General features: G+C 51.7%; 2 protein-coding genes across 5 annotated transcripts in view; one reads left to right on the forward strand and one right to left on the reverse strand.

Moving 5' to 3' along the window:
• tsc2 (TSC complex subunit 2) overlaps positions 1–11,470 on the reverse strand; it is a 48,387-nt gene extending 36,917 nt beyond the window's left edge. Inside the window, 13 exon segments of the mRNA XM_061230568.1 lie at positions 253–356; positions 1,003–1,140; positions 1,618–1,761; positions 2,142–2,268; positions 2,608–2,681; positions 2,978–3,103; positions 3,589–3,637; positions 3,780–3,897; positions 4,710–4,857; positions 6,053–6,163; positions 7,377–7,463; positions 10,056–10,231; positions 11,299–11,470. Of these exon segments, the coding sequence (XP_061086552.1) occupies positions 253–356; positions 1,003–1,140; positions 1,618–1,761; positions 2,142–2,268; positions 2,608–2,681; positions 2,978–3,103; positions 3,589–3,637; positions 3,780–3,897; positions 4,710–4,857; positions 6,053–6,163; positions 7,377–7,463; positions 10,056–10,214 (1,385 nt within the window). The 5' untranslated portion in view covers positions 10,215–10,231; positions 11,299–11,470.
• The window catches only part of nthl1 (nth-like DNA glycosylase 1), a 7,552-nt gene continuing 5,859 nt past the window's right edge, over positions 10,808–12,500 (forward strand). For 2 of the 4 annotated variants that reach the window (XM_061222946.1, XM_061222947.1), the window contains exon 1: positions 10,865–11,975. In XM_061222946.1, coding sequence (XP_061078930.1) covers positions 11,756–11,975 — 220 coding nt within the window. In that variant the 5' untranslated portion in view covers positions 10,865–11,755. The other 2 variants (XM_061222949.1, XM_061222948.1) reach the window with 2 other exon arrangements.

Consider the following 12,500-nt stretch of genomic DNA (forward strand, 5'->3'; position numbering starts at 1 on the left):
TAAAAAGGTCCAAATGATTGTCCCTGGGACTGTACCCTATAGGCATTCTAATTCTACCCCTAGCTGGCAACATACAACTAATGTGTACCATTTTTGCTAAGAAAATGCAATCATTTGTACCCAAAGAGAACATTACTGCACATTCAGGGTACATTTGGGAAATTTGATCCTTGAAGAACAGAAACACACCTCCATTGTCCCTTTATTTCTGGGAGTGCAGAGAGTGGCACAGCCAGAAGAGCGTGCGCTTACCTGAAGAACTTCTCCATGAGCTTGTGAAGGTTCTGGATCCAGCCGTCTTTGGCGGGTTGGATGGACTGAGCCCGGTACGAGATCAGCGTCAGCACAGAGGACTCCTGTCAACACACAGAGCACTGTTTAACACGGATACGCACAGAGAGCACTGTTTAACACGGATACAGAGCACTGTTTAACACGGATACGCACAGAGAGCACTGTTTAACACGGATACACACAGCACTGTTTAACACGGATACACACAGCACTGTTTAACACGGATATACACAGCACTGTTTAACACGGATACACACAGCACTGTTTAACACGGATACGCACAGAGCACTGTTTAACACGGATACACAGAGAGCACAAACGAAAATCAGATCTGTTCCAGTGTTAGCCATCAAGTAAAGTAGAGGAGTACAGTACAGGAGGGTGGAACAGAGGATGGTAGAGGAGAGAGGGAACAGAGGATGGTAGAGGAGAGGGGGATGGTAGAGGAGAGGGGGATGATCGAGGAGAGAGGGATGGTCGAGGAGAGAGGGATGGTAGAGGAGAGAGGGATGGTAAGGGGAGAGGGATGGTAGAGGAGAGAGAGGGATGGTAGAGGAGAGAGAGGGATGGTAGAGGAGAGGGGGATGGTAGAGGAGAGAGGGAACAGAGGATGGTAGAGGAGAGGGGGATGGTAGAGGAGAGAGAGGGATGGTAGAGGAGAGGGGGATGGTAGAGGAGAGGGGGATGGTAGAGGAGAGAGGCACTCACTGGTCTCTTGTCAGAGCACTTCTCTATGAGGCTGAAGAAGTGGTCGGAGGACCCGTGGTAACCGTTCTGTTCGTACAGCTCCTCCACCGTGGTCAGCAGCTCGTGCACGATCATCTTCAGCTCCTGACTCCCGATCGTCTGCAGGGAGGGAGAGGAGGAGGGGGAGGAAGAGAAGGAGGAGGGGGAGGAAGAGGAGGAGGAGGAGGAGTGCGCACACAGCTCTGAGCTTGTGGGTCATATACGCCTACCCTAATATCAGTGGGATATCTTTACACTCTGCTTCCAACAACGTCAAGTTAAACACTTAAACTCCCCCCAATACCGCCATAGTGCCTTAACTCTACACATTCTTACCTGTGGGTGATCTTTACCTGCCTGCATCTCACCTACACACACCTGTATGTGATATCTACAGTCCTGTATCCTGTACACCTGTGTGTGATATCTCCAGCCCTGCACACCTGTGTGATATTCTACAGCCCTGCACACCTGCAAGTGTGATAGCTACAGTCCTGCACACCTGTGTGTGATATCTCCAGCCCTGCACACCGGTGTGTGATATCTCCAGCCCTGCACACCTGTAAGTGTGCTCACAGGTACAGTATGAACTCTCACCTGTATCTGCTGGAGGAGCCTCTCGATGATCTTGAGCAGGATGTCCCAGGTGACCACCTGCAGCTCCTTGCCGTACTTCTTGATGAGCCGGGTGATGGAGAGCACGATCTCGTAGGACACCACCTCGTTGGGACAGGTCATCGCCTGGTGGGGGGGGGGGGTAATGGAGCCATAGATCCATTAAATACACTCACCTCTAACAGGGCCGGGTCCTCAGAATGGCCCTACACATTACATTACATTTATTTATTTACTTTCATCTAAAGTGACGTACAATGAGTGTCACCCATCCAGGTGAATAACGGCTAATTCTGTAAAGTTATAGCATGTCATAAACTAGAAGCGAGGCCGGATGATACCTCGCTAACAGACGTGCAGCGCTGCTATGGGAGAGGGTTGCATGATGGGTAATGTAGTCTCACCTTGTAGAAGGAGGGCAGTACCAGGGTGTGGATGTCTTTAGGGGGTCTCACCTTGTAGAAGGAGGGCAGTACCAGGGTGGGGGTGTTTTAAGGGGGTCTCACCTTGTAGAAGGAGGGCAGTACCAGGGTGGGGGTGTTTTTTAGGGCGGAGAGCCGGTGTGCCCCCCATAGGGCCATCCCCACGAAGAACACGGCACCACGTAGCAGGGCGGCGTCCTCCGTGTAGGCCCTGGAACACGCCGTCACATACAACACGTTACACGCTTGTCAGCGTGCGACCCTCCACGCCGATGACATTCATCAACAGAGAATCACGGGAGATTATACTGGCCCTATCGTCTACAGACACGGGGGGACAAATCCACACAAGCACTGCAAAAACCAATAGATGTAAGACTATTAAGAAATCTTAGTTAGATTAAATTTTTACTAAATAAGATGAAAATATTGCCAATGAGGTGAGACTGTTTGACTAAATTCAAGATTTGCCAATGGGGTAAGGACATTTCACTTGTCAAGTGAACAGTAACTTAAAATAAGCTACTAGTTTATACTTTAAAGACCGTACCTGTCCTCCATGATGCGGCACATGGTGTAGATGGCGCTGTGTCCCAGGTGAGTCCCCAGAACCTTCCTCATCAGCTGTGGAGGAGAGAGGCAGGGGGCATTTCATCAAAGCCCAGGCCAGGCAGAACAGGGAGTAGCACAGCTTGTGTACACAGCATCAACACCCCATATCCTACATGTCCAATCAGACGCCTGTGTGAACACTTACATATCCAATCAGAAGCCAGTGTGAACACATGCACATCCAATCAGATGCTTGTGTGAACACCTACATATCCAATGAGACCAGGCCTGTGTGAACACGGGCACGCCCTATTGGACCAGGCCTGAGTGAACACAGGGACGCCCTATTGGACCGGATGGAGGCTGACCTTCCAGCAGGACTCGCAGAACTCCTTGACGTTGACGGTGCGGCAGAGCGTGCTGATGAACACGGACAGCGAGTCCGAGGGCAGGCAGTTGTAGCACACCACTGCGTCCAGCACCTGCAGCGCCACCTGCAGCCCACCGCCAGGATTACACCACCAGGGAGAAAACACGTCAGACTCGGGGTGGCCCCGGAGGGAGACACACAGGCGCGCTCACAAATAGAGTCACAAAAAGCGCCCAGAAAGGTATAAATGCTTGTCGCTGGGGCAGTGTCCAAAAACTGTACCTGTAGTCAGCAATATACAATTCATTTGTACCTTTTTTTTTCCCTTGGAGAACTTGCTCATTTGAACCCAAAGGGAACATTACTGTACATTTAGGGTAAAATTTGATCCATGAGGAACAAAAATGTAACTTTATAGTGTATAGACTCACTACTACTTGAGGGGGAAGGGGGTAGCAGTGAGTCTATACACTCTCAGAAATAAAGTGACATCAACACACTCAACACAGGCAAATCAGCAGGACATCATTAGTAGAGTCTACCTGATCAGCCAAAAATAATGAACAGTAACTCAGTCCAGAAGTCAAAAGATCTAAATGGAGCCGTTACCTCGATGTCTGTGGAAGATGTGGTCCGGTTGCACAGCAGACATATTTTCCTGATTAAAAAATAAATAAAAAAGCAGCAAAGATATTTATGACCAGGGACAGGCAATAGAACACATATTGTAATATAAACAGCACAGCGAATGTGAAGCCACTGGAGTCGGTTGGCAAGGGTAGTTGAGAGAGCAGTCTTACTGGACCATGTGCGAGACGTTCTGGTCCAGGTAGCAGCTGTTGAACTTGACCAGGTTGACCAGGACGTGGAGGAAGTCTGCAGTCAGGCCCACGTCCATCCAGAGGACCACGAAACAGGCTGGGGGGGGGGGGGGGGGGGGGGGATGAGGTGGGGGGGGGTGTTTGTCATTCCACTACACAATACTCTGTTTAAAGACACTCATTCATTACTTCAGTACTGAACAGAGCAGGCAAGTGCAGCCTGTAGCCTAGTGGCTAAGGTACATGACTGGGGCAGCCTGTAGCCTAGTGGCTAAGGTACATGACTGGGGCAGCCTGTAGCCTAGTGGCTAAGGTACATGACTGGGGCAGCCTGTAGCCTAGTGGCTAAGGTACATGACTGGGGCAGCCTGTAGCCTAGTGGCTAAGGTACATGACTGGGACAGCCTGTAGCCTAGTGGCTAAGGTACATGACTGGGACAGCCTGTAGCCTAGTGGCTAAGGTACATGACTGGGGCAGCCTGTAGTCTAGTGGCTAAGGTACATGACTGGGATGCAGAAGGTTTGTGGTTCAAGCCCCAGTGTAACCACAGTAACTTAATTTATATTTAGCTGACGCTTTTATTCAGAGTGACCTACAGTTTATTAGACTAAGCGGGGGACAATCCCGCCTGAAGCAATGTGGGGGGGGGGTTGAGGGCCCAAAACCTGCACAGATCTTATTGTGCCTACACCAGGGCTTGAACGGCCAGCCCTCCCTGTCCCAGTCATGTACCCAACAATAACAATAACCCCATGCAGTGCGGCCGTTGGGTCCTTGAGCAAGGCCCATAACTTCACATTGCTGGGGGGATTGTCCCCCGCTTAGTCTAATCAACTGTAAGTCGCTCTGGATCGTCAGCGTCAGCTAAACGACTATAAGGTAACGTAAAGGCGGCAAAAAAGCCTCACCGATGTCCTCCTCCAAGTAGGTGATGTCCTTCCCGTTCTCCGTCAGGGCCTTGAACACCTCCAGCCTGTCCGGCAGGTACTCGTTGCAGGGGTGGTAGTCCCTAACGACCTTGAAGAAGTAGGCCCGCAGCGGCCCCAGTCTATCGCCCTGCAAAACACCAGCGCAAGCTTCGAGGAAACTGACGACCAGCAAGACGAGGAGAAAGAGTTTGACCTTGTGGTAACGAAGACATGACCACTCGTAAGGGGCACAGATCAGAATGTACAGGTGAGAACATTCTAATCATACATTTGTAGTATAAAACCTTAACCGGTTAATGCAGACCTCCAGAAAACAGAGGAATACACACTGGAGCCACCCCACCTGAATCACCCCTCCCCTCCCTCCCCTGGAGCTCACCTGTCCCCCAGAGCTCACCTGTCCCCCAGAGCTCACCTGTCCCCCGGAGCTCACCTGTCTCTGGAGCTCACCTGTCTCTGGAGCTCACCTGTCTCTGGAGTTCACCTGTCTCTGGAGCTCACCTGTCCCCCAGAGCTCACCTGTCCCCCGGAGCTCACCTGTCTCTGGAGCTCACCTGTCCCCCAGAGCTCACCTGTCTCTGGAGCTCACCTGTCAGAGCTCACCTGTCCCCCAGAGCTCACCTGTCCCTCAGAGCTCACCTGTCCCTCAGAGCTCACCTGTCCCCTGGAGCTCACCTGTCTCTGGAGCTCACCTGTCTCTGGAGCTCACCTGTCCCCCGGAGCTCACCTGTCCCCTGGAGCTCACCTGTCCCCCAGAGCTCACCTGTCTCTGGAGCCCACCTGTCCCTCAGAGCTCACCTGTCCCCCGGAGCTCACCTGTCCCTGGAGCTCACCTGTCCCTGGAGCTCACCTGTCTCTGGAGCTCACCTGTCCCCCAGAGCTCACCTGTCTCTGGAGCTCACCTGTCCCCCAGAGCTCACCTGTCTCTGGACCTCACCTGTCTCTGGAGCTCACCTGTCCCCCAGAGCTCACCTGTCCCCCAGAGCTCACCTGTCCCTGGAGCTCACCAGTCCCTCAGAGCTCACCTGTCCCTGGAGCTCACCTGTCTCTGGAGCTCACCTGTACCCCAGAGCTCACCTGTCCCTGGAGCTCACCTGTCCCTCAGAGCTCATCTGTCCCCCAGAGCTCACCTGTCTCTGGAGCTCACCTGTCTCTGGAGCTCACCTGTACCCCAGAGCTCACCTGTCCCTGGAGCTCACCTGTCCCTCAGAGCTCATCTGTCCCTCAGAGCTCACCTGTCCCTCAGAGCTCACCTGTCTCTGGAGCTCACCTGTCCCCCAGAGCTCACCTGTCTCTGGAGCTCACCTGTCCCTGGAGCTCACCTGTCCCTGGATGATGGCCCGCAGCAGCTGCAGCACGGCGTGTCGAGCCTCGGCCGGCTGCTCTGGCTGCAGCATGTCCTCCACCGCGGTCCACAGCGCCTCCACCGCGTTCTGCCACACACAGAGCCAGCCAATCAGCAGGCATGTCACTCACAGCCAGCCAATCAACAAGCATGTCACTCACAGCCAGCCAATCAACAAGCACGTCACTCACAGCCAGCCAATCAACAAGCACGTCACTCAAAGCCACATCACTCACAGCCAGCCAATCAACAAGCATGTCACTCACAGCCAACCAATCAGCAGGCACGTCACTCACAGCCACATCACTCACAGCCAACCAATCAGCAGGCACGGTGACAAATCCCAGCTGAATGGGTGCCGCAATACTCTCACAAGCACACCGCTGTACATCACACTAAAGCGGCACACAAACAGACTACAAGCTTGTCAGTTGCACCCTATAGCACATTTTCATCAACACTTCTGCACATAGAGATGAGATAATACCAGCCACCAGCCAAATGCTGGTAAACATTATCTGTGGCAGGTTTGTGTGGTTACCCAACCATTACTTGGTGGTTCTGTTCCATTCCCAATATCTAGTTCTCTGGTAAAACTGTGAAATTGGCAGGTCATTTTAGTGATGTGTCAGCCACTGTGGCCAGTGGATACTATACGCTAGCCTCCTGTCCTGATGGACACACAGATATGGTTAACTCAGCCACTGTGGATGCTATACGCTAGCTTCCTGCCCTGATGGCCACACACAGATAAGGTTAACTCAGCCGCTGTTGATGCTATACGCTAGCTTCCTGTCCTGATGGACACACACAGATAAGGTTAACTCAGCCGCTGTTGATGCTATACACTAGCTTCCTGTCCTGATGGACACACACAGATAAGGTCGACTTAGTCACTGTGCATGCTATACACTAGCCTCCTGTCCTGATGGACACACACAGATAAGTTTGACTCAGCCGCTGTGGATGCTATACGCTAGCTTCCTGTCCTGATGGACACACACAGATAAGTTTGACTCAGCCGCTGTGGATGTTATACGCTAGCCTCCTGTCCTGATGAGGTCGACCGGAGGCCACTGTGGATGCTATACGCTAGCCTCCTGCCCTGATGAGGTCGACTGGAGGCCACTGTGGATGCTATACGCTAGCCTCCTGCCCAGATGGCCACACACAGATAAGGTTAACTCAGCCACTGTGGATGCTATACGCTAGCCTCCTGCCCTGATGAGGTCGGCCGGAGGCCACTGTGGATGCTATACGCTAGCCTCCTGCCCTGATGAGGTCGACCGGAGGCCACCCACCTCCTCCAGCTTCTTGGCCCTGGCGAGCTCGCAGACGTGGCCGATGATGCGGATCCTGTTGGGCAGCGCGCAGTCGGGCCCCAGCTCCTGCGGGAGGGAACGCACCGCGTGAGCGCTGGGTGAGGGAGCGCCACCCGCCTGCTCACGACGGGGAGGGGAGGCTTCGCCACCGTCACAACACGGTCAGCCGTCGCCATGGTGACGCAAAGGGCACCTTATGAGCCCTTTTATTTTTATTATTATTTTTTTTTTTTCAATAAATGAATCCAAATAAAACCATCAACTAACAATAAAATAATAAAACAATCAATACACACAGTCAATCAATAAAAACAATAAGCCCAATAAAAGACGTTAAAGCTCGTAACAATAAAACCATTAAAATCAGTAAGAACAATAAAACAAACTTCAAAATTTTCAAAAAATAACAAACAATTTACCCAAAACGAAATGACAGAACTATGTCCTGCCTGGTTTTAAAAACCTCCAGAGATTCTGCCTCCGCTACATGTACCGGCAATCTATTCCACACATTGACCACTCTGTATAAAAAAAAATAAAAAAACATCCTAAGGATGGCTGGAGATCCATAGACATGCATGTGGGCCGGCATCTAATGCTCGGCAATCCCTAATAGAGTGGATGGGACTCTGGGTAGCAGCAGTGAGAGAGGACTCAGGGGTGTAGCAGCAGTGAGAGAGGACTCAGAGGTGTAGCAGCAGAGAGAGAGGACTCAGACAGAGGTGTAGCAGCAGAGAGAGAGGACTCAGACAGAGGTGTAGCAGCAGAGAGAGAGGACTCAGAGGTGTAGCAGCAGAGAGAGAGGACTCAGAGGTGTAGCAGCAGTGTGAGAGGACTCAGACAGGTGTAGCAGAAGTGAGAGAGGACTCAGAGGTGTAGCAGCAGAGAGAGAGGACTCAGGGGTGTATCAGCAGTGTGAGAGGACTCAGGGGTGTAGCAGCAGTGAGAGAGGACTCGGGTGTAGCAGCAGTGAGAGAGGACTCAGAGGTGGAGCAGCAGGGAGAGAGGACTCAGAGGTGTATCAGCAGGGAGAGAGGACTCAGAGGTGTAGCAGCAGTGTGAGAGGACTCGGGTGTAGCAGCAGGGAGAGAGGACTCAGAGGTGGAGCAGCAGAGAGAGAAGGACTCAGGGGTGGAGCAGCAGGGAGAGAGGACTCAGTGGTGTAGCAGCAGAGAGAGAAGGACTCAGGGGTGGAGCAGCAGAGAGAGAGGACTCAGGGGTGTAGCAGCAATGAGAGAGGACTCAGGGGTGGAGCAGCAGGGAGAGAGGACTCAGAGGTGGAGCAGCAGAGAGAGAGGACTCAGGGGTGTAGCAGCAATGAGAGAGGACTCAGGGGTGGAGCAGCAGGGAGAGAGGACTCAGAGGTGGAGCAGCAGAGAGAGAGGGACTCAGGGGTGGAGCAGCAGAGAGAGAGGACTCAGGGGTGTAGCAGCAATGAGAGAGGACTCAGGGGTGGAGCAGCAGGGAGAGAGGACTCAGGGGTGTAGCAGCAATGAGAGAGGACTCAGGGGTGGAGCAGCAGGGAGAGAGGACTCAGAGGTGGAGCAGCAGAGAGAGAGGACTCAGGGGTGTAGCAGCAATGAGAGAGGACTCAGGGGTGTAGCAGCAGAGAGAGAGGACTCAGGGGTGGAGCAGCAGGGAGAGAGGACTCAGGGGTGGAGCAGCAGGGAGAGAGGACTCAGGGGTGGAGCAGCAGAGAGAGAGGACTCAGTGGTGTAGCAGCAGAGAGAGAGGACTCAGGGGTGGAGCAGCAGAGAGAGAGGACTCAGTGGTGTAGCAGCAGAGAGAGAGGACTCAGGGGTGGAGCAGCAGGGAGAGAGGACTCAGGGGTGGAGCAGCAGGGAGAGAGGACTCAGGGGTGTAGCAGCAGGGAGAGAGGACTCAGAGGTGTAGCAGCAGAGAGAGAGGACTCAGAGGTGGAGCAGAAGGGAGAGAGGACTCAGACAGGGGTGTAGCAGCAGGGAGAGAAGGACTCAGGGGTGTAGCAGCAGTGAGAGAGGACTCAGAGGTGTAGCAGCAGAGAGAGAGGACTCAGACAGAGGTGGAGCAGCAGTGAGAGAGGACTCAGACAGAGGTGGAGCAGCAGTGAGAGAGGACTCAGAGGTGTAGCAGCAGGGAGAGAGGACTCAGGGGTGTAGCAGGAGTGAGAGAGGACTCAGAGGTGGAGCATAAGGGAGAGAGGACTCAGACAGGGGTGTAGCAGCAGTGTGAGAGGACTCAGGGGTGGAGCAGCAGGGAGAGAGGACTCAGGGGTGGAGCAGCAGTGAGAGAGGACTCAGAGGTGGAGCAGCAGGGAGAGAGGACTCAGACAGGTGTAGCAGCAGTGAGAGAGGACTCAGAGGTGTAGCAGCAGAGAGAGAGGACTCAGGGGTGTAGCAGCAGAGAGAGAGGACTCAGAGGTGTAGCAGCAGTGTGAGAGGACTCAGAGGTGTAGCAGCAGAGAGAGAGGACTCAGGGGTGTAGCAGCAGAGAGAGAGGACTCAGAGGTGGAGCAGCAGAGAGAGAGGACTCAGGGGTGGAGCAGCAGAGAGAGAGGACTCAGACAGGTGTAGCAGCAGTGAGAGAGGACTCAGGGGTGTATCAGCAGTGTGAGAGAGGACTCAGACAGGTGGAGCAGCAGTGTGAGAGAGGACTCAGGGCGAGGGGAAGGACGCTCACCTTCAGGATCTCGTTGGTGATGATCAGCTCGGAGGGCTTGCTCTCGGCCTGCTTGCTGGGCGGCCGGGAGGGCCCCAGGCCGAACATCCCCTTCACCTTGTCCTTCAGGGACTCTTTGCTCTGCTGCTTGTTCATGGTGGAGGCTTGCTGGAGGCTCATGCAGACGGGAGGGCGAGCTGTGTAAAAAATAATAATAATAATAATTTAATTTAATTAAATAAAGGGAGAAAACGCAACAGGTAGATTCTCTGGAGCTTGATCGTCATAGCAACACATGAACAAGAGAGAAGTTGTTCCCTGGTTAGCATTGGTGCCCAGAAAAAAAAAATGTCAGTGGGCAGATAAGTTATTTTGCACTCAGCATGCACACTTACAGTGGCTCTAAAAAATGCTGGGTTAAAAAAAACAAAACCGATTTTGGCCATACGGCTGGGTAACTATGGGACAGAACATGGGTTGATTTGACCCAGCAGCTGGGTTAGACTAGTTTTAGCCCAGACTGTTGGGTTGATCATTTGACCCATGCATTGAGTGAAAATCTAAATCGCTCGGTTAAATCTTACCAAAACATTGGGTTATTCCATGTCGCTATTTTTAACCGTTTTGGTTTCAACTAACAAAATCCAACATAATATTTTCAACCGACGCCACAGCCGGTACTGTCACCATCCACGACACCAAAACGAGGACCGCAAATTCGGGATAAGTTCCCGTTCCTACCCTACACTAATTGCTGTTGCACCTGTGGTCCGTCGGAATTCAAGCTGGCTGCACACAAATGCCTTGGACTGCAATCACGTGCATACGAGACCGCATCGAATTAAGCTGCGTATCGTTATGTCATTAACAAACAAACAAAAAAACATACAAATAAAACAGTGATCTTCGATTAACCTTGGCTGCTGGAATGGTACCAAAACAAAATCGAGGAATCAACAACAACAACAACAGCAGCAGCAGCAGCAGCAGCAGCACCACCACCACCACCCAGCTTGATTTTGAGTGCAGTAAGAAAGCAGTTTGCGAAAATGTCGTAGCTAGTACGACATTCTTTTCCACTGACCAGTGCATCGCACGTCTGCAAATCAGCGACGATCTTTACTGGACAAACGTAATCATCTATACCGAGCGTTACAGGGACAGTGACATAAACAAGTAAAATAAATAAATATACAACGAGCTGCAGGCTGGCTGTAAACCCAGCTAGTAAATCAAACTGCTAACTTCGCCAACAGAATCTCACCTTTTCACTGGAAGTCTGTTGACAGAGTCATTAAGACGCAAATAAATGCCATGCGATCAGCGCCTCTGGATGAAGGACTTTGCGATCTAGGTTCATGCATTTATTTTTTTAATGTTTTCCCCTGCCAAACAACTCGGCCTCCCACTATCCAACAGGAAATCATACTTGACAAACTGACATGAACTTCCGACCAAATCGCGTCACATGACCACTGACAGCGGTGGGTTTGTGGGAAATGTAGTGTATTGAGCCCAGGTTGCAGGCACGGATTCGTGGATAAGTACGTTGTTTGGACTCAAAACATTTTTTCAGTGAAGTGTGAGGAGGCGAAACGGAGGGAAATAAGACTATGCAACGTGCGGGAGCTGTTCTTCCGATTAAAAGTTAAATCCGGATTTTGCATCGCACGGGTCGCGTGTTCTGCAAAAGTCTGTGAAATTACGCACTGCGTTTGAAAATGACTTCCCCTTATTTTATCCAGAAAGGTTGCGCCGTTACCCTGGCTGGTGCCGGGGCTAAAACGAGAGGCATGACCCTGTCTGGCTTAAAAGCCCGCATGGCGAAGCAGCAGAATTTGACAGGATCAACTGTGCAGGTGAAGGAGGAGAATGAGGACTTGGGAATTTCAGAATTTGAGAAGGACAGTCGGAGCTCCGCTTCTCCAGGCCAGCCTACTGGTAAAGTATAGATTGACTATTTGTGCTGCCAGCACCAACTTCATGTGTGGGGTTGCTTGCTAGTGGACTTTGCAAGTTAGGCAAGTTTCGCCTAATTTCGTGCGCGTCATGGTTACTTAACGGATTTAACTGGATACGTGCCAGGGGTACATTTTCTGACTCATAATAAAGAATAGCCAAATATAGATTTGATGGCTCCCTACTCAGCATGGCTAAACTTACTGACAATTGATTGCACTGGTGGATAAGTTGGCTCCTGAATTTTTTTGATTGGATGAGTTGAACAAGGGAGATTTATTCGTGTGAGCATTCTGATCGAAGGATTGGAACTAGAAAGTCGCTACATCATGGTGACACACTGGTGTTGAAATCCAGGGGAAATGACAAATTCAGCTGAACTCAGTCATCTGAGTTTACCGTGCTGAGAATTCCACCGTAAACCAGCCGATGCCGGTCAAATTGGCTGAAGCTGTCTTATAATTATTATTATTATAATCTTTATTTATATAGCACCGTTCAAAACAA

This window comes from Conger conger, chromosome 2, assembly GCF_963514075.1.
Source record: "Conger conger chromosome 2, fConCon1.1, whole genome shotgun sequence".
In the NCBI taxonomy this organism is placed as follows: Eukaryota; Metazoa; Chordata; class Actinopteri; order Anguilliformes; family Congridae; genus Conger; species Conger conger.